The sequence below is a fragment of the Cotesia glomerata genome, linkage group LG3, assembly GCF_020080835.1.
Source record: "Cotesia glomerata isolate CgM1 linkage group LG3, MPM_Cglom_v2.3, whole genome shotgun sequence".
Lineage (NCBI taxonomy): Eukaryota > Metazoa > Arthropoda > Insecta > Hymenoptera > Braconidae > Cotesia > Cotesia glomerata.
This window is the reverse complement of record NC_058160.1, coordinates 21,889,994-21,909,483: the sequence shown is the minus strand read 5'-3', so window position 1 is coordinate 21,909,483 and position 19,490 is coordinate 21,889,994. Positions and strand designations below refer to the sequence as shown.

Below are 19,490 nucleotides of genomic sequence, written 5' to 3'. Positions count from 1 at the left end.
TGGTGTCAACTTGTTCACCAAGTTGTCGGCAAACGTTGCTCTGAAACCTTTTCACACCAAGTTGACGATAAGTTTCTCAAGAAATTTGGCGACATATTGCGGCAGTAGATAGGTCTCTTTTTCTCAGAAACTTGTAGCCAACTTGGCGCCAACAGTTACAAATTCGGAAGTTGACCGCAAGTTGTCGCTAAGTTGGTGGCAACTATCTGACACCAACTTGGTTGGTCTGAAACTGTGGCTATCAGGGTAATCGCTCGCTTTGCCAACTCTTTCCGTCAAGTTTGCTTCAAATTGCGGACGTAGATTAACAGTAAGTTATAGGTAAGGTGGCTATCAGGGAAAATATTTGTTGGAGTCCCTGAAGGATTCTAGAGTTCCTCCGGTAATGTGAGCTCTTAATTTAATGTTGGATGGACCAAAACAGCGTAGATTTAAGCCTCCATCTGGTTATTCAAAACAATTATATGACATTAAAGTTTACAATTTTTTATTTTATTTAACAAATAAATTTGTTCTGAAAAATTACTTTGAAAAAATTGTATTTTTAATTGTTTAAAATTTCTATACGTCAATTTTTTTTTTTTTTTTAATTCTAAAAATTATTAAATATCTGCTACTTTAATTTTCATAACAATTATTTATATGTAAAGGCGATTTATTTATAAAAACATAAATCGCCGATTTAACAATAAGTTTCTCGAAGAATTCAAACACATTACCATGACTATAAAGTTGACAAACATAGAAATTTTTTTATAATTTTGTAGCCATGAAATTATTATGAGAAAAATTTAACGAGTGAAATTTAAAAAAAAAACTGTTGAAGATTTTTTAAAGAGTTTTTTTTTACTGTAATTGATAAGATAAACAATAACGAAATAATTTAAATAAAATGTAACAATCAGACTTATTAATAAATAACATTTATTTCAATAAATAGTTAAATATCTGAATTCTCTTTTTTCAATAAAAAATTATAAGAATAGTTCTGTTTATTTAGTACAACATATTTTAAAAAATATATTCATTCATTCATTGATTTAACATTCGAACTTTATCTAAAATTTGATTAATATAAATAGTAAATTCTTTATACAATTTTATACACTTGATAAAAAATAACAAAGAATTAAATAATTAAAAAATGCACATAAATTGTTACTAAAATGCAATCCCTAGTTTTAACATTAAATAAATGTACATAATACTGCATTATCAAAAAGGCTATTAAAATAGTAAAATAAATCAAGTCCACAAAGACGTGGGCATTATTCCTTCAACTGTACCAGCAGCTGGAGTTAATGTTTCGTCTTTTAAAAATTCTAATGGTAAATCAACCAAGTGTCCTCGAATATTCATCAACATTTCTTGTGCTGCGATAGGATCTGAAGTACTCAGAGACACTTGTTGTAAATAATTATTTAAACTTTTAAAATCAGTCACTTCATTAGAAGGTATACATTGAAACACTTGCTCGAAAATATCTGTGTTTTGTGAGCTAGTTTTCTTCCAAATATCAAAATAGAAGGATTTTTTAACAATGTCATCGACATTTATATTTTCAGATGACCAAAGTAAGCCAAGGTGCTCACGGAATAGCTGCTTACGAAGTGAGCCTGCAAATTTTCCACACGGATAAGGTGAAAAATTCATGCGACCCTCCTGGAAATCTAAATCATGAATGATTACTGCTATTTCACTGTCTCTGATCGCAATCATACTGCGGTCATTAATATTTGCTGATCCACAAATAACAGTTTTGTCATCAATAATCATTAATTTACTATGTACATATATTAATTCCGTAACCATTGTACCATTTAGTAACGAGCTTGTTCTTAATCCATGAAAAGTAATGTACTCACTTGGATCATCAACACCTGCTGCTTTTAATCTATTCAATATAGCACCATTACCACGTGATATTGATGCATAATTCCAGTGAGTTATTGCATGCAATGCTGTACCAGTTGGGCTACCAACTTCACCTTCGAATCCTGGTAACAACGGCATCACAACAAACACTCTAAAAATGGCATTTTCTCTATGAGCACGTAAAATCCTTTTCAAAAGTGTCTCACCTATCCTATTTCTTACACTATGCCTATCCATAGTCGCTAGAGTTATAAAAAACTGATTTTCTATATAAATAAATTTTTCAGAATTAGTTATTGCTTCAATATAAGCTTCGTGTATGCTCTGTTCCGTAGTGTCTGATTCAAGAAATCCAGCTGACCAAGAACTCACCGATCGCAGTACTTGACACTTAACATTATGTATGGAATTACTGAGTATAAAAGGAGCATTACTAGAGCAGTCTTTATAAGATTTTGGCAGCAGAAATGGGTAAGCTGGATTTAATTTAGCTTTTTCTACTTTAATAGCATTCCAACGTTGGATAAAATGTCGCGCGATATCACGCGCAGAAGCACCTTGAACCAAGACACCTATATCATGCCAAGGCATACGTGGAGTCGTGCTTCTATCAACGAGATCTTGATACGGGCTCTCGAGGTTGTCAAAATCTTTGACTATAAAATTAGTGTAATCTTTACCTAGCCACAATTTAGCTGCACCAGGAAGTCCAGACAAAATGTCTGCATTATTTTTCAAAACTCCCTCTAAATCAACAGGTTCGTGAATTACCACATTGTCTACTTCATCTTCATCATCATCATCATCATCATCACTGCTATCATCTAATTCATGCGGATTGTAAACCATATTTATCAGTTCTTGTCTCTTTATTTTGACATTCTGCTTAACTCGATCCACCGTCGTCTTGGCCATGTCCAGTATATTTTTTTTCTGAGGATCCGGAGTGTTGCATTTCAGTCGTTCGGTGTTTGCATCATCTGGCGGTGATAAAAAAGCCGAGTTAACAATTTTTACGCTGTGAAGAGATCGTGGAGATGCATTAGTTTTACCGGGCTTTGGAATTATTGGAAGAAACCCGGTAATGGCCATTGCGATTGTATTAGTAGCTATTGCCAGAGGAAGCACTGCATGCTTGTTAGTTCTCATTTCAACAGCACGTTTGCTACTGGTGGTAGTTATTCTTCCTTTAGTAGGTATGTAGATACTTGATTGATGAACTGAACCTAAATCAGTTAACCTGTGCTCATTATTATCCCAGCGTCCGTAACAGAGGTCAATGCCACCGACAAATGCCAGCTTCTGATCCACCACAACTATTTTTTCGTGGTGAGCCCATAAAAATACTCCAACTCTCGCATGGTCTGGATGCCTAAATACTTTAATATTTTCTGGACACAAAGAAACTAATCGCTGCTTACTGTAATAACTATTTATACCTAAAGCTAATTCAACTTCTTTGTAAATCATAACAAAAATTTTAACACCTGACGTAGCTTTACGCTGTAAAATTTTATCTAACCGCCAATAATCCCCGTCAATCATCGGCCTCTTCATATAAATCTCTGGTGATATCCACCAGTCAGCGATAAAAATCTCTTCTTTTGCACTTTCTAACGCGTCTGCAACCGCTGACATATAAGTGGAACCGTCGATAAACCAGGTGGCGGGTGTTGGTGAACGATATGGCGCAAATGATCGGTGAGGATTTTGTTGAATAAAACATTTGCCTAAAAAAATTAAATCAGTTGATTAAATAAAATAAAATTTATTTAAGAGGACCCGGTGGTCTAGCGGCCTAAAATTTAAGCTATTTTTAAAAATTTTATTTTTATATGAAGGTAATGACTAATGCTTTCAAGTTTTTATTACACTTATTCTATTGCTTATCAATCACACGAAAATGAAAATCAAAACAAAAAAAAATTTTTTTTAATTAGAAAAATGGCGCTGAAGTTCTTCTCTCCAAAAGAAAAAAAAAATGGACCTGAGTGGTGCGTGTCGATTGAAAAGAGTTTTTTGAAAACGAATTTCAGATTCATACTTTTAACTACGCGCTATGTTGTCAAATATTTTTTTTTCCATTCTAGTTCCAACGATAATTATACTTATACAAATTAAAAATGCGTCATTTTTTTTTATTTCAGATCAGAGGGAGAGATCAATCGACGCACACCAGTCAGGTCCATTTTTTTAGAGAGGGGAACTTCAGCGCCATTTTTCTAATTTAAAACAATTTTTTTTTGTTTTGATTTTCATTTTTGTGTAGTTGATAAGTAATAGAATAAGTTCAATAAAAATTTGAAAGCATTAGTCATTACTTTCATATAGAAATAAAATTTTTAAAATAGATTAAATTTTAGGCCGCTAGACCACCGGGTCCCCTTAATTAATTATTTAAAATATATACCTTGATTATTAGCAACGTTTTGAATAAACTCAAGCCACTCTTTAGCTTTTCTTCGCGTCCAACACTCAATAACAATATGCCGACTTGAATTAATAATTTGCAAACCATTTCGTGAGCCAGTGGCATACAATCCAGAGCTGACTTCAAAACAATTATCCATCAAAATTACAGACTGTATTCTACCGTCTTTAGGTCTTATGTAAGCGATAAATGTATCTTTAACAACAAAATGACGTGAATGCCATTTACCGCAAAGTGATGTACAAAAATGACTACAGTGAACACAACTTATACTTTTTAAAAGACCACAAAAAATACAACCGGCTTTTGAACTCGAACCCGTACGTTTTAATATTATTGACTCTTTGCCCTTATCACCCAAGTCCCCAATAAAAGATAGATGGGATAATTCCATAAAACTAATAGTTTCAGGACGACGTTTATAAATTTCTATTTTTAATAAGTTACTCAAGTACTCTTCCAATACTTTCATTCGGTGTTCAAGGCACTCGTAAGGCACTAAACCGTCTGGTTTGTTTGGAAATCTATCATAAAAAAAATTATAAATGATAAATAATAAAAAAAATAAAAAAATTTATTTACGTAAAAATAAATAAAAATAAAAAAATAACTAATAAAAACCTTGGTAAAGCACCTCTGGGTTTATTTTTAACTTTATTGTCGTCTAAATTTTTTAAACTGTTTCTTCTACTCCTGTGACTTTTCGTAGGGAAAGGAATGTTGAGGCTCGCACGAAATATTTTTAATTGATTGTGTAAATTTTGTATGTGCTTATACCGTTTTTTAACAGTCCAAACGAATGGTCCGTGCCTAAATTCAATAGTATATAGATTCGGGTTTAATAAATGAGTGGTTACACTCCTTTCATTGTCAATTATTCTCACGTGTATATCTTCTCCTTGTATAAACACGTTATGTTTTTGCGATTTAAATTTAACAGCCGGTGCATGGATTGCATTAAACGGCAATACGTTTATTTGTACTCTTCCTTCTTTGTTTATATTGTTATCATTATCTAAAGATTTATCGTTTAAAGACTGACGGTCGTTGACTGTTACCGAAATTTCCAAGGAATCTGGTACACAAAGATCGTCATCGTACTCCGAATCGTGTGACAAACCGTGTTCTTCATTGTCATAATCTCCACTTGATTTATCTGCTTGTTGTTCATCATTTTTAACCATTTTCTTTGTAATAATACTCACTGATATCTATTATCTGAAAGAACAAAAAATAATAATAATATCAATAATAATAATAATAATAATAATAATTTACTATTTTTTCCGAAGATGGCTTTGAAATATAGAACTCTTTAAATAATAATAATAATATAAATAAAATAATAAATTTCATTTTTTATTCAAGATTAATGTTAATGATTAAAATATATAATCGATAAAATTATAAAGCATGAACAAAAGAACTCTCTTTTTTTGGCCTTGATATTGAGGTCACTTCAATATTTATAATATTTATACTTACATATTTTTTATGTTTACAAATCTTACAATAATTATAATGACCGTATACTTGAAATCTTTAAAAATTTTAATTTTAATTTTGATATAAACAAATAAAGAATTTTAAAATAATTATATTAATAAATAAAAAGTACTTACATCACAGATTTATGGTAATAAATGAAATTTCGATAATCCTATGAGGTTATAAATGAGTATTACTCGATTGAAGGCAATAATTGAAAGTAAAGTAACAAGACAATAGTTAAAATTAGTCAGCATGATATTGTTAAAGTCATTAACTTGTTATCACGATCAGGCTTTTAAAGTATAATTAACAGAGTCTAGAAATCTATTGTATTGTTGTTGATAAAGTTTGCTTAATAATGTGCGCGTTTTATACTTATGGCTAGCTAACGGTACTCAAACTAAATACATCTACAATGTATAATAATTTATACTTAGAATCTAATGTAAGTGTCACTGTAGGTGTATAAAACTGTCATTACAGTCACAGTTCAGACACATGTACTAAATGCTCACAACTAACGGGTATTTAACCACGAGATTACTCGAAGAAACCCGAAGGATCACGATTTTAAGACAAGCTGTTGATAAAATAGAATTCTATGGATATTTTGTTTTCTCTAAAAACGTCTTTTGTATATTTATTTGCACAGTAAATTTATATTTAGATGCGATAATTGACGTTGTTAAAATATAAATAATGTAAGTATACTGACGTCATTGTATTCACGTATATTATTTTTAGTCTCACTTTTTCAAAAATACCTGTATTTTTTTTTTCAGGTCACAATTGAAAGCATCTTCTAAATTATGTACATGTGCGAGCTCTGGTAATTTGCAGTTTTGTTCTTTATTTTTTTATTCAATCACTCATGCGGAAAATAGTTTCGATAGTTAATAGTCCTAATAAAAGTTTAATTTGTTGTAATTGGTTAATAGACTTATTTTGATAGATTTATATTTTGCGTTAAATTACAAGTACATATTACAGGTGTACGTTTTGTTATACCCAATTTTTTATGATAGTTTGAAGAAACTGTTAGGAGTATTTATCGCTTTAAATAACTGTTATAAAAATACTGATAGAAGTATAAAAAAACAATGTAAAGATAATTTATAGCCCGAAAGTTTTATTTTTTTTGCGAAATAGTTCAGATTTTATTAACGAGATAAAAACAACTAAAAATACATCAATCTAATAATTTGCTACTGGAAATTTTGATAGTTATGTGTAATAACTATCGGTTTAAATTTTTTTAATTGTAAAGGCAATAATTGAATTAAATAAAAAAAAAAAGATTCAATGATGCAATCAAAACATGATTGATAGCAATTTAGTTTAAGTCTTTATTTTTAAGTAATTTTATAGGATGAAAAAAAATTTTTAATTAACTTTTAACTTACTTTTTTTTAATTATGATCAATTACTTGAATAAACAACCAGTTTTATTGGGTAAAACTTAATTATAATTAATTTAACTTAATTAAAATAATTATCGTTTACAATTACTTAAAATAAATTTCTTCTCAATACCTAAAAAGTATTTTGACTGAAAAAAAAAAAAAAAAAAAAAAAAAAATATATATATATATATATATATATATATATATATATATATATATATATATATATATATTAGGGTGTGCCAAAATTTAATTTCCGTGATGGACCTCTTAAAAATGGAATTTTGAGTTCCGCTTTTAAAAGGAGTTGTGTTTGGGCGTTTTATGACATATTTTGAGCGTAAGGGATTTATTTGACTATCATAGAATTTTTTAACAGGAGTTTTGTTTAGGCATTTTTGCTGAAATTTCTAAATTTCAAAATTTGTCCAAACAAAACTCCTGTTAAAAAATTATATGAAAATCAAATAAATCCCTTACGCTCAAAATATGTCAGGAATTTTAAGAGGTCCATCACGGAAGTTGAATTTTGGCACACCCTAATTATATATAGCTTCTTTAGACTTACAAGCGTTGAGATCAGACGGGAACTGGATATTCGAACCAATAAGTTTCTATTATCCATAATTGGCACTTTTCATCGCAATAAGTTGAAAAATATAATCCTCTTCAAGAAGGAAGTACCTTAACATTAATTATTATTTTGAAATTATGTTTCCACAAAAAGCAAAAATTCAAAGAACGATTTTCGTAAATGTAAATGCTTTTATAAATGAACTATTTTTACAATAGATAGAAATTATTCTTATGATATCAAAGAAAAAGAATGTGAGTTTTTGAAACTGTTAAGTTAAAAAAAAAAATTAATTAATTAGGTAGTTACAGTTAAATTTCTGAGCTGAAAAAATTTTTATAACAGTTATATTTAGTACAGTAGACTTTCTTATTATTTTCAATTTTAAAAGTTTTTTATTAATCAATTCTATGGTAATACATTTAGTACTTTTACAAATATGTTTCATAATGTCATTACTTATATCCCTTACTAGGGCAAAACTAATTGCTTATGTATTATTTTTATTTTATTTCGAAATGAGACTTTGTTTTTTATTGTTGACGAGTTATTTGGTAAAAATTTGAAAAAAGACCACTTGACATATTCGATATCACTTTTTATTATTTATCATCCATAGCTTACATAACTTCAATAATTATGACAAATTCTAATGAGAATCAAAAAATAGAAAAGATCAAATCACAAATTTTTATAGAAGTAATATTAGAAAAAATTTTTAAACTAATTCAAGGATGAAGCGGTTTGTTTGTTGACTTGAGTAAATTTTAATAAATTCAGATAAATCAATTAAGATTTTCAATTGATAAAACACCTAAAAACCTATTTATAAATTAATGAAAGGAAATAAGTATGCAATAATAACTTAACCAACAATTAAGCAAGTAAGAACACGGATATTATTTACAATTCAAGGTATATCAACATTGACAATGAATAGTGTCACTTGAATTTCTTCATTTCCAAGTCTGAAAGTTTTCCTAAGAACTTAATATCGCTACAATAAAGTCCTCTTATTGCAAAGTCAATAAGTAGAGTGAAGATGTCTCTGCGTCTCAAGTGAAAATAGTCATCACAAGTCAGACACATTAAAATTGCTACCCGTCAAAGCATCTTGACATCTTCTCAATCCTATTCCCCATCTTAAATATAATTACCATAATACTTAAAGTATTTTTCCTTTTATTTGACCGAGTTTTTTGTTTGCAATTACGTATATTTCTTACCTTATTACTTACAGTTGAGAATGTCAAGGGAAAGCTGTGTTAGCGACGCGTAACGTCCAGCGTCGTACACATCCTGTCACTTTTCAAATTTCCAAGATTTACCATAATTATTTCCAAATAATATTAACATTATCATTACTGCAATATTTTGCTTAAATATTCGTTTATTTTGTAAACAATTTAGCCAACAGTTATTTCATTTTATCGCCAATATAAAAAAAAAAAAACTGTTCCCTCGAATATTTTTCCAAGAATATTAGAAATTTATTAGTGAAATACTAGCAAATTTAAAAAGCATCGTTCTAACGTCAAGGATCGTCTCGCTCGAGTGATTGAGTTATCCATCAGTTAAAAACTCTCGAGTTTTATTTACAGTTTTACTTGAGCCGATCATTTAATTTGATTGGCGGGAGCTGAGTGCTGGACGGCGTGTGGGCTAATCTCACCGTTAATATCAGGAATGACCAGCGGCTAAAAGCTGAGTAAAGTGATACGTACTGAGTAACATTCAAACGTGATATGAGTAGAGGTCCTGTGCCTTTAGTTGGGCTTGAAAAACCCCACTCGGCCCTCCAATCCCCCAAAGCTCTTAAGGATCGCTTGGAATAAGATGGTAGGGGGCATTCTGTTGATCTCCACTCCAGGCAATCTCCAGTAGTAGTAGTAGTAGTAGGGCAACAACTAAAGTCCAACATATACGAGCGAAAGGGAAAATGCCACAGTCTCTTAGCACACTCGTACTTTTTTAAACTTTTTCTCCTATCCACTCGCTTACTTACTCTCTCTCTTTTCGTTTTTATCTCTGTCTTTTCCCTCGCCTGTTGCTACTGCCCCAGCCCCGGTTTTTTGACATAGCCATTCGATCGAGTTCCATTTGTCTTCGACACTACACCATAGGCTGCCGTACTTACTACTCTAGTACTTTCAGCCGGTTAAAATGTTTTAAGACAAGTTCTTACTCTGGCTTACCCCTGAAAAAATAAAACTATTCAAATAAATATTTAAACTCGAAAAATAAAGTTCTTCGATTTTTTTTTTTTTTTTTTTTCAATCAATTCAATGTGATTTTTTAAAAGATTTTACCCTCTAGTGCTGTGTATTTATTTATTTATTATTTATAGTCAATTCGTGAGCTGTGATATGTTGAAGTTGGATTAAATTTATTTAATTAAGGTAATTAAAATTTTTAGTTAAAAATGTGACTAATTTTCATTTTTATCAAAAAAAAATATTTTTTATTTTTGTGGAAAATTTTAAATAATTTTTAGGACACTTGAATAAAAATGTTTAATTTCAAATCCTGGTTTAGATATAAAAAAGAGTGCACGTTTGTTGGTTGCCAAGGCACAGCATGGTCTTGTGGAATATTAAACGCATAAATGAGATTAACTGACCGTTCGTTCGTTCATTGGTCTCACTAGTCCACTTTCACGACTATATGACTTATTTTACCAGATGGACTTTTTAATGACTTACGTAAATAATATATTTTTTTATTAAAAACATTTTTAAGTACTATTGTAAATTTACAAGCTCATTTAAATGTGTGAAAGTAATTTTTCACATTTAATAATCTTTGCTTTGTCCTTAATTAATTTCTTAAAAAAAAAAAATTCAACAATCGCTAAGCAAATATTTACTTTCAATAAAAGGAAAAAAAAATTAACAAAGTATTTAATTGAATTTAAACAAGCCGATCAGGTTTTTGCTGTTGAATGAAGTGAATCATTGAATAAATCTATTACAGTAATCTCTAACGGTTCCTCGTGTACTCTATTATCTGTACTCATCTCGATCCTTTCTCTCTAACAATCATCCAAGTCACGAATCCCTTGTTAAAAATAAAATTCGTATCAAGTCCAAGGTCTCGCTAGTTAGTAAAAATTTTTATCTACAAAAATTGAATAGCAAATTAGGAAAAAAAAAATAATTAAAACTCGTTAATAATTATAGTGGCCCATTTATTTCGAAAGTGACATTTGTTTGATGTTTATAATTTTATAGAATGGCGAGGAGGTCTTCGTGGTTTGCGGTAGCCCTCGTGTTGGCTCTGCTATTTGTCACGAGTCACTGCTTGCGTGGACCTGCCACTCGTGTAAGTACTTTATATTTATTCAAAAGTTAAATAATATTTAATTATAATTAAAAGATAAACTCTTTATATTTATTGCAAAACAGCTAATTAATTTTTAATTTTAAAACATTTAAATTAAATCTCATCATCACATTTATTATATTGTTATTGTTATTACTTACTATACTACTATTGTCATTGTTGCTATAATGTCTTTTATTATTTTATAATGAAAGACATTGACTAGCGGAAACTAATATATTTTTTAGACATTGCATAATTTAAGATGCGTGCGTCTAATTAAAGGAACGGAAGCAATATAAGTATGCTTGGATAAGCAGTCGGATGATTACTATTTTAGAAAAATAATAGTAAATCGTTTGAAATATTTATATTTATCATTTATAAAATTACAATAACAATCCTTTAACTATGTCTGTCTGTCTATCTGTCTATGCAACCAGTCTCTTTTTCCTGATGCATAAATTGACAGGTATTCTATCAGTGTACATCACAATCATAATTATCATGTAATAACTAACAGCTAACCACCAAAGCATTGGACCTTATATTTATTTGCACTGTCATTTTTCTCCGGTTATTATCGACCTATCAACTATTCTATTCAGTTTAGCTTATCCAATAGCGCCAATAGCTTTCTCTATTTCATATTTTATTTTTATCTCTCATTATTTACATTTACACATTATAATTTTTAAAAATATTTCTCTAACATCTTGACCGCAATTTCTGCAATAAAATTTATTTCCAAGTTTTACTGTGTCGGGAGTAAATTAACAATAATAAAATCTTTTGTTTTATTAGCTTGAATAATATAATATGTAAAAATAAAAATAATTTATGGCAAAATTGCAAACAAAAAAAAACAAAAATTGGAAATTATTAATTAATTAATTGAAATTACACTGAGAGAAAACATTTATTTTGAAAAAAAAAATAGGCATTGTTGTGAACAGAAATTAACTTCTTGAAAAATTTTCAACAATTTTATTTCTTAGCTAAAGAAATGAAAAATTTTCCCACAGTAACTTTCTTGTTGAAAAAAAGTTTTGTAGATTTGGAAAAAAACAATTTTGGATGAAAATTCGCAAGTTATTTTTCCCCCAAATCTAGAAAACTTTTTTTTCCACAAAAAAATTATTGTAAGAAAAATTTTCATTTCTTCAATTAATAAATAAATTTTTTCAAAAAATTAATTTTCTTGTCACTACAATGCCGTTTTTTCCAAAAAAATTTTTTCTCTAATTGTAAGTGTAAAGAGGATATTTAAACTTACAATTAACAGTTAAAAGTGTGTTTATTGCTGAAATCATAACACGTGACAGTTAATATTATTGTATAACCAGGACACAACCTTTTGGCACGTGCACGCAATACCTCTTATTTACTTACAGCCGTGCAATAATCTACGGGAAATAATAGATTAAACGCAAATGAATAGACTCATTAGCTTATTAATCAACTGTCTGGTTTATGCTTTATTTAACGATCCTAAAAAGTTATAATAATAAAAGAAAAGTGTAAAATGTAATAAAAAATTGACTTTCATAGAGCGTTAAAATGTTTCACTCACATAAATGACGTATTACTGCTGAAGGAATTGTCTATTTGAGTTTATTAATCTGTGTGGAAAGTTAAGTAGACTATGCCATATGCCGTATATATATATATAATACTCCAATCGGTGTGTCGGCATTCGTTATACATAACATACAAACGAGAGCATTACAGAGCAGGTTTTCCGCGAGTTTATCGTATCACTTTTGTGTTTACCGTATATCCTGATACAGGATTATATTTCTTGTATTTCAATTAAATATATATCATTCAATTACTATTAAATATTTACCTATAATATGCATATTTTTAAGCTTATGAACCAATACTATGCAACACTCTGGATTAATAAAATAACTTCCTTGTTTAAGAGTTTCTTCTTCATTAAATTATGCAATCAAATTATGATTGATTATTTCTTTCGATGTACTTATGATCTGTTTCTACAGTTATTGCTGTTTTTATTTATGAACATCGTTTATTTTTTTCTTGTTGGTTATTAATTCTTGAAAGATCTTTAAAATTTAATTAAAAAATTATAAGAATTTTATAGCTGTTTAATTAATTTAAAAGTTTTGGTAATTTTTTAGTTTTGTGGTTCAAAAAATTTCTACTCATAAAAATGATATTTAGAATTTTTTCAACAACCACATATTCATCAAAATTAAAATAATTAAAAAAACTATTTTAAAAAAATTCTAATTTTTCGGTACAAAAAATACATTTTTTAAAAATTTAATTTTCAAAATATTTAAATTTACTAGAAAAATGATACGTTTTAAACTGTAATATTTTATTTATTCTTCAAATTATATTGTAAATTTACAAATTGTTTTATGTAAATAAAAATATCGAAATACTTAAATACAAAATTACGAGCATGATGACCATTTAGTTATTCAAATTATTCTTAACAGTCTTACATTGTTTGCTCTCGTTTTCTTTTATTATTTCTATTAATATCATTACTTGCTCTGAGCACTGAAACAATTCAAATATCTACAATCAAAATGTTATGTTGTGTTACAACTTACAATAAAAAAAAAATTTGCATAATAAAAAAATCCGCTCTCTTTTATAACAGTTGCAGTGAACTAAACGACGAAGGATCAAACCGTAATGCATTATAAAGAGTTCAGATACTTGCTGTCCTCGTAAATAGTAATGTCTATCGAGTGCAAGGACGGTAGATTTATTAAATAATTTTTTTTAATTTCAATCTGAATTCATTAGAAACCCATTCATTTTATTTTTTATTTCAAACTTTATACACATTTGTAATTATTTAATTACAATGTAACGCGAATAATTAAAAATAATAAACGGAAACAACTTTCATAGCATTGAAAAATCTTTTTTTTTTTAACTTAATAAATATTAATAACCAGTTGTAGTAAATTTCTTCGTAGATCAACTTAGATTTGGTTTTTATATTAATTTATTTTATTAATTATCAATTATTTTATCTTCCGTGAGAAATTTTGTTATATAATAACAGACTTAACTGGTATGATCTCTAAAATTAATTACGATGAGTTTTACACGTGTTTTCAATAAGTGTTAAAATTTATTATTATTTGATTAAAAAAAAATAGAAGTATAAAAATATAATTAACTTTCAAATTTTTTAACTTTAAAAATTGCACATCATAGATGCGTAAAGATTGACACACACGTGCAATAAAATCGACAACTGTAGATAGTGTAACGTGCTTTCCATCCATCATAAATAAAATAGAGTATGTACACGTATTCTCGAGAATAATTAATAGTTATTACGATTGCACTAGATGCCACTGGTATTTGCGAAATCCGCTTCGTCCTACTCTTCTGTAATTTCTTAATATATAACTTCTTACTTATAGTTATTAAAGACATGTGGATTAATATATGTAGATATTCATCAGCGAGACGTAATTATTTCGCAGGTACTTTGTCTGTAAAAAGGCATTGCAAGTGCAGTAATACCTTGAACGTATGTTAACCTGTGCTCACTTACATCAACGATAGCAAACAACCATTGCTAATATTGTGGATGTAGGATTGAGGATACTTGTACAATGTTCATTATTCTTTTAACGGGTTAAGTGCATCGAAAGAGCAGTATAAATATACACTTACACGCATGCCGATTCTTTGATGGTTAAATTAAACCTCACGTGACTCACAACCGGTTATATTGTTCATGTTTTTTAGTTACTTTTTTATTTAATAGAGAAAATTATTATCATAATTTATAGTCTCAAGCACGGGTAATTGAATTTTATTTAAAAAATTTAAATTAATAATGATGAGTGTTTATTTGATTATGTTCGATTGTCAATAAATGTAATCTTTAGTCTACGGAAGTTCAACCAAGCATCGAATAACTTCCGTTAATAATTACCGATCAAGGGTGGTGGAATGGAAAATTGATGGACTTGTTTAAAAGTGAAACGGTAATAGATTTCACTTGGCAAAAAACTTAAAAAATATTTGCATTTACTGAGAAAACAAATAATTATTGTATAGTATACTTTATAGTAATCTTTAATTATTAATAAAATAACATAAGATAAGATAATGAAAAGACACGAAGCCGCAGTATGATTGTTGAGATTTATTTATCATTAAAAAAAAAAAAAAAAAAAAAAAATAGTTTTATAATTAAAACAAAAAAATGATGAAATTATTTTGATTAGAAAGTAAAGATAAATTTTTGTATATAAATTGTTACATTAATAGGGGATAAATCATGTAAATTAATGTATAAATAGAGTTGATAGGAGTATAAACAGTGAGTTATTAAGGCAATTCTTTAGAAATCGAAAGGATCAACATCTACGAGGACGGTCGATGATCTTGAGTCCAAAGAACATTTTTATTTTTTTTATAACTGATGGACAGTTGCTGATCTAGTTGCGAAAGTTTAGTGACATTAATTTCATCAATAAATGTTATCATTAAATTAACATTTTTTTTTTTACTTAAAAAAATGTTTACATTAAAATTGTATTACGCAGTTGGTTGTATAAACAATTTTTTGATTTTAGTTATTTAATTTTCATACTGGAGTGGATAAATAAAATTACAATATGGTATATCACACATCGTCACATGTGCTCTTACGTGAAAGGACTTTTTCTTTCTTAAAAAGGCCACGCCTTCGTTATTGGGGTCTTGAATAAGTTTTCAGGCACTTAGTGTTCCTTTTATATTAATATTTTGCAATTTACTGTTTTAATAATTTATCATAAGACAGCTAATAATACACATTAAATACTATATGGGTTAATAACAAAATACTTTTAATTGCTGCCAGATATATATCAATTGGCAGAAAAATTAAATAAAAGAAAAAAATAATTTTTTAATAAATTGTTAACATCAAATCTCTTTTACATTTAACAAAGATAATTAATTATTATTGTATCTATATTTCACACGCTTTGTTAAAATGAATCTTTACTTACCTCGCACATCACACGCTCATGGACTCTTGATCTGCATCCAATTAAAATCATTTATTTCCATGCACGAATATCTCTTTAACAACGGGGTAATTAGAATCTTCATTTGATCCTTGAAATATAAAAAGTTGTTCGTGATAATTGTTGGAATCTTCTGGGTGTTCTATTGCGTTCTAACTATTCTATTTAATGATCACGACATGCGTTACGAAATACCAAAAGTATATTATACTTCAAAGTCTCGACAAAAAATAATAAAGTAATTTCTCTTACGAGTGTTTTTTTAGCAGACTTATTATTTTTTTGCCGATTGAGATTGTCGAATCATTATTTGATGTCATGAAGAAAGAATAATTAGATGTTGATAAATGTCTTTGAAGTTAAATAGAACCATGAGATTATTTGATCAAAGAGGTGAAGAGACTAAAGAAGTTTAATCGTGTGAAACGAAAGATCAGCAATTGAAGATAAATTGTTACAACAGATTTGATTACTTGAACGTTTTTTAAAACGAATTACTGAAACTGAGATGTCAATTTGTGGGCTTGTTTGCTTGGTTCGGTTTTTAAGAAATTACAGGTTGGTGTAGCACGAAATTCGATAACCTCCTCTCCATTATACTCGTCGTTTCTCTTCTTCCTACTCGGAGATTGCATTGGTCAGAAAGTTAATCAATGCTTCAATAATTTTTGTCGTGCACGATCGCGTCCAAAAAAAAACCAACTTGTTTTTTAAAAACTCAACTATTCGAGTCTATAATTAGTGAGAACATTATTCTGTTGCGAATTAGCATAGATCACGGGTCTTGAAGCCTTTGACACCAGAAGGATCATTCGATTAGATGGTTCCATCGTTATAGTCGTAATAATAACAGGTCTTATCGTTTTGATTCAATAAGATGCACTGATGGAAGAATTTGTTCATATTAAATTTTTTACAAATGATTTTTTAATGTCAGATGATATAAGATAGATTTTTAATAGTTAATAAAACATTAACTATTGTTTTATATAATGTAAATAATTATATTATTTTACTCAACAATTTTTAATATGTAATTAAAATCTTTTGTTTCCGCTATTAATTTCGATAGTATTGCTACTAAAAAATATAAATATGCCCTCCGAATAGAATTATAAATTATAAGCATCGATTGATAACATTCGATGCTTAGAATGATAGACCTTAAGGTAATTACTCCGCCGCCTATCTTACGGCTTCAAATAAATTATATTATTTTACTCAACAATTTTAATATGTAATTAAAAACTTTTGTTTTCGCTATTTATTTCGATCTATTTATTATATCGACGGTCTAATTAGCAATTGGTTTAACTCCTTATTTTTTAAGGGTGTTTTTTAAATATTTTGATGTATCAATAGTCGAATTATAAATTATTTGAATGATCAAAACCCAAATATTGTACCTCTATTAGATATTAAATTATTTTTTAAAGTGATAATAAATTTTGAACTAATTGTTTTTTCGTACAAATGAAAAATTTTCTAAAATGGAGTTAGAAAATTTGCTAATTAGAACGTCGATACACTGTAAAAAATTTGCGGAGTGAATGAAGAGTGAATGATTTTTAATTAATTCACTTCCAGCGGGAGTGATATTTACTCCGAGAAGGAGTTAATTTTTATTAATAATAAAATTCACTCCGCATTCACTCCCAAAATAAATGAATTTAGAAATAAATAAGTTTTTGTAAAGAAAATATTTTTATAAACCCTTTTTATATTTAATTATTAAAAATTTAATTTATTATTTTTTATAATATTTCATTTTAATTATTATTATAATGTTTTTATTTATTTTTTGTTTTATAAATTAATTATAATTAAAAATTGTCAAATGTCTCAACAATAAAATTTGAAATTTTTTTTTATATTCAATATCTCAAATAGTTAATAAAAAAAAATATGTAGATATATATATAGCGGATCCGACGGACGTTGTCATGTACACACGTCTTAAATTTAGAAATTTTAGGAATAAGCTTGTATAGTTAAAAACATCATTAGTGAACAATATGCAATGGGCATTCTTCAATAATTAACATTTTCGTAAATATAAGCGCATTCTGATTTTATACTCATCAAGAGCTTTCATTTGAGTACCCACATGTATTTTTGATATATTTTATATATTTATATATTTCACAAATACCATATATATAAAATATATAAAAAATGTCATGTGGGTACTCAAATGAAAGAACTCGATGAGTGTAACATCGGGATGAGCTTATATCTTTAAAAACTTCAATAATTAAGAAATGACATTGTATCTTGTCAACTAATGATATTTTTAAAGATATAAGCTCATCCCGATGTTATACTCACCAAGACCTTTCATTTGAGTACCCACATCAATTTTTCATATATTTTATATATATATATATATATATGTATATATGAAAAATATATCAAAAATGCATGTGGGTACTCAAATGAAAGAACTCGATGAGTGTAACATCGGGATGAGCTTATATCTTTAAAAACTTCAATAATTAAGAAATGACATTGTATCTTGTCAACTAATGATATTTTTAAAGATATAAGCTCATCCCGATGTTATACTCTCCAAGACCTTTCATTTAAGTGCCCACATCAATTTTTCATATATTTTATATATTTATATATATATATATATATATATATATATATATATATATATATATATGTATATATATATATATATATATGTATATATGAAAAATATATCAAAAATGCATGTGGGTACTCAAATGAAAGCTCTTGATGAGTGTAACATCGAAATGAGCTTATATCTTTAAAGACATCATTAGTTAACAAAATATATCAATATTATCAATATTATCATTCGTTAATTATTAACATTTTCATAAATATAAGTCCATTATGATTTTATACTCATCGAGATCTTTCATTCGAGTACCCACATGAATTTTTTCATATATCTTATATATATGATATTTATAAAATATATGAAAAGTGCATGTGGGTAGTCAAGGTCAACAACAATTTATTAATAAAAAATCTATTAAATAAACATTTTCCCGTGGACTGAATTGTGAATCTAAACCATTCTGGAATCCACCGGAAGACACACAAAAAATTTCATTAGAATCGGTCCAGCCGTTTAGGAGGAGTTTAGTGACAAACACACGCGCAGAAGAAATATATATATATAAAGATTAATTTTGAGATTTTTTTTGTAGAACGAAAATATTTCCTTATTTTATTTATTTTAAAAACTCAGAACGCGGATGTTTTTCGGAGTGAAATTCGAAATCACTCTGAAATCACTCCGCAAATAAAAACTCCGGATTCACTCCCTATGCGGAGTGATTAATTACTTCACTCCGGAACTCCGAGTGATGGGAGTGAAATTCACTCCGGAT

General features: G+C 28.2%; 2 protein-coding genes across 8 annotated transcripts in view; one reads left to right on the top strand and one right to left on the bottom strand.

Annotated features, from left to right (window-relative positions):
* Positions 1-1,093: 1,093 nt before the first annotated feature.
* On the bottom strand, positions 1,094-6,317 carry LOC123260305 (phospholipase D2). 2 transcript variants are annotated; one of them, XM_044721317.1, is made up of 4 exons: positions 5,929-6,317; positions 4,928-5,524; positions 4,286-4,830; positions 1,095-3,605 (listed from the first exon to the last, which is right to left on the bottom strand). In XM_044721317.1, the coding sequence occupies exons 2-4, from the start codon at positions 5,488-5,490 to the stop codon at positions 1,246-1,248; spliced, it is 3,468 nt and encodes a 1,155-aa protein (XP_044577252.1). In that variant the 5' UTR covers positions 5,491-5,524; positions 5,929-6,317; the 3' UTR covers positions 1,095-1,245. The 2 variants fall into 2 exon arrangements, with proteins under 2 accessions (XP_044577253.1, XP_044577252.1); XM_044721318.1 differs by lacking the exon at positions 5,929-6,317 and having other exon boundaries at positions 1,094-3,605; positions 4,941-5,078.
* A 3,585-nt stretch (positions 6,318-9,902) lies between these two features.
* LOC123260304 (mucin-5AC-like) overlaps positions 9,903-19,490 on the top strand; it is a 37,469-nt gene continuing 27,881 nt past the window's right edge. For 5 of the 6 annotated variants that reach the window (XM_044721315.1, XM_044721313.1, XM_044721314.1 and 2 more), the window contains exons 1-2: positions 9,903-10,173; positions 11,005-11,095. In XM_044721315.1, the coding sequence (XP_044577250.1) occupies positions 11,006-11,095 (90 nt within the window). In that variant the 5' untranslated portion in view covers positions 9,903-10,173; position 11,005. The remainder of the gene's footprint in view (positions 10,174-11,004; positions 11,096-19,490) is intronic. The other variant, XM_044721316.1, reaches the window with a different exon arrangement.

What these genes read in the sequence shown, in the direction of transcription:
- LOC123260305 (XM_044721317.1), bottom strand. Translation starts at nt 5,490, where the DNA reads ATGGTTAAAAATGATGAACAACAAGCAGATAAATCAAGTGGAGATTAT. An exon ending in CCCAGAGGTGCTTTACCAAG is followed by an intron (nt 4,831 to 4,927) that starts GTTTTTATTAGT and finishes TTTTTATGATAG; the next exon opens with ATTTCCAAACAAACCAGACG. An exon ending in AAACGTTGCTAATAATCAAG is followed by an intron (nt 3,606 to 4,285) that starts GTATATATTTTA and finishes TAATTTTTTTAG; the next exon opens with GCAAATGTTTTATTCAACAA.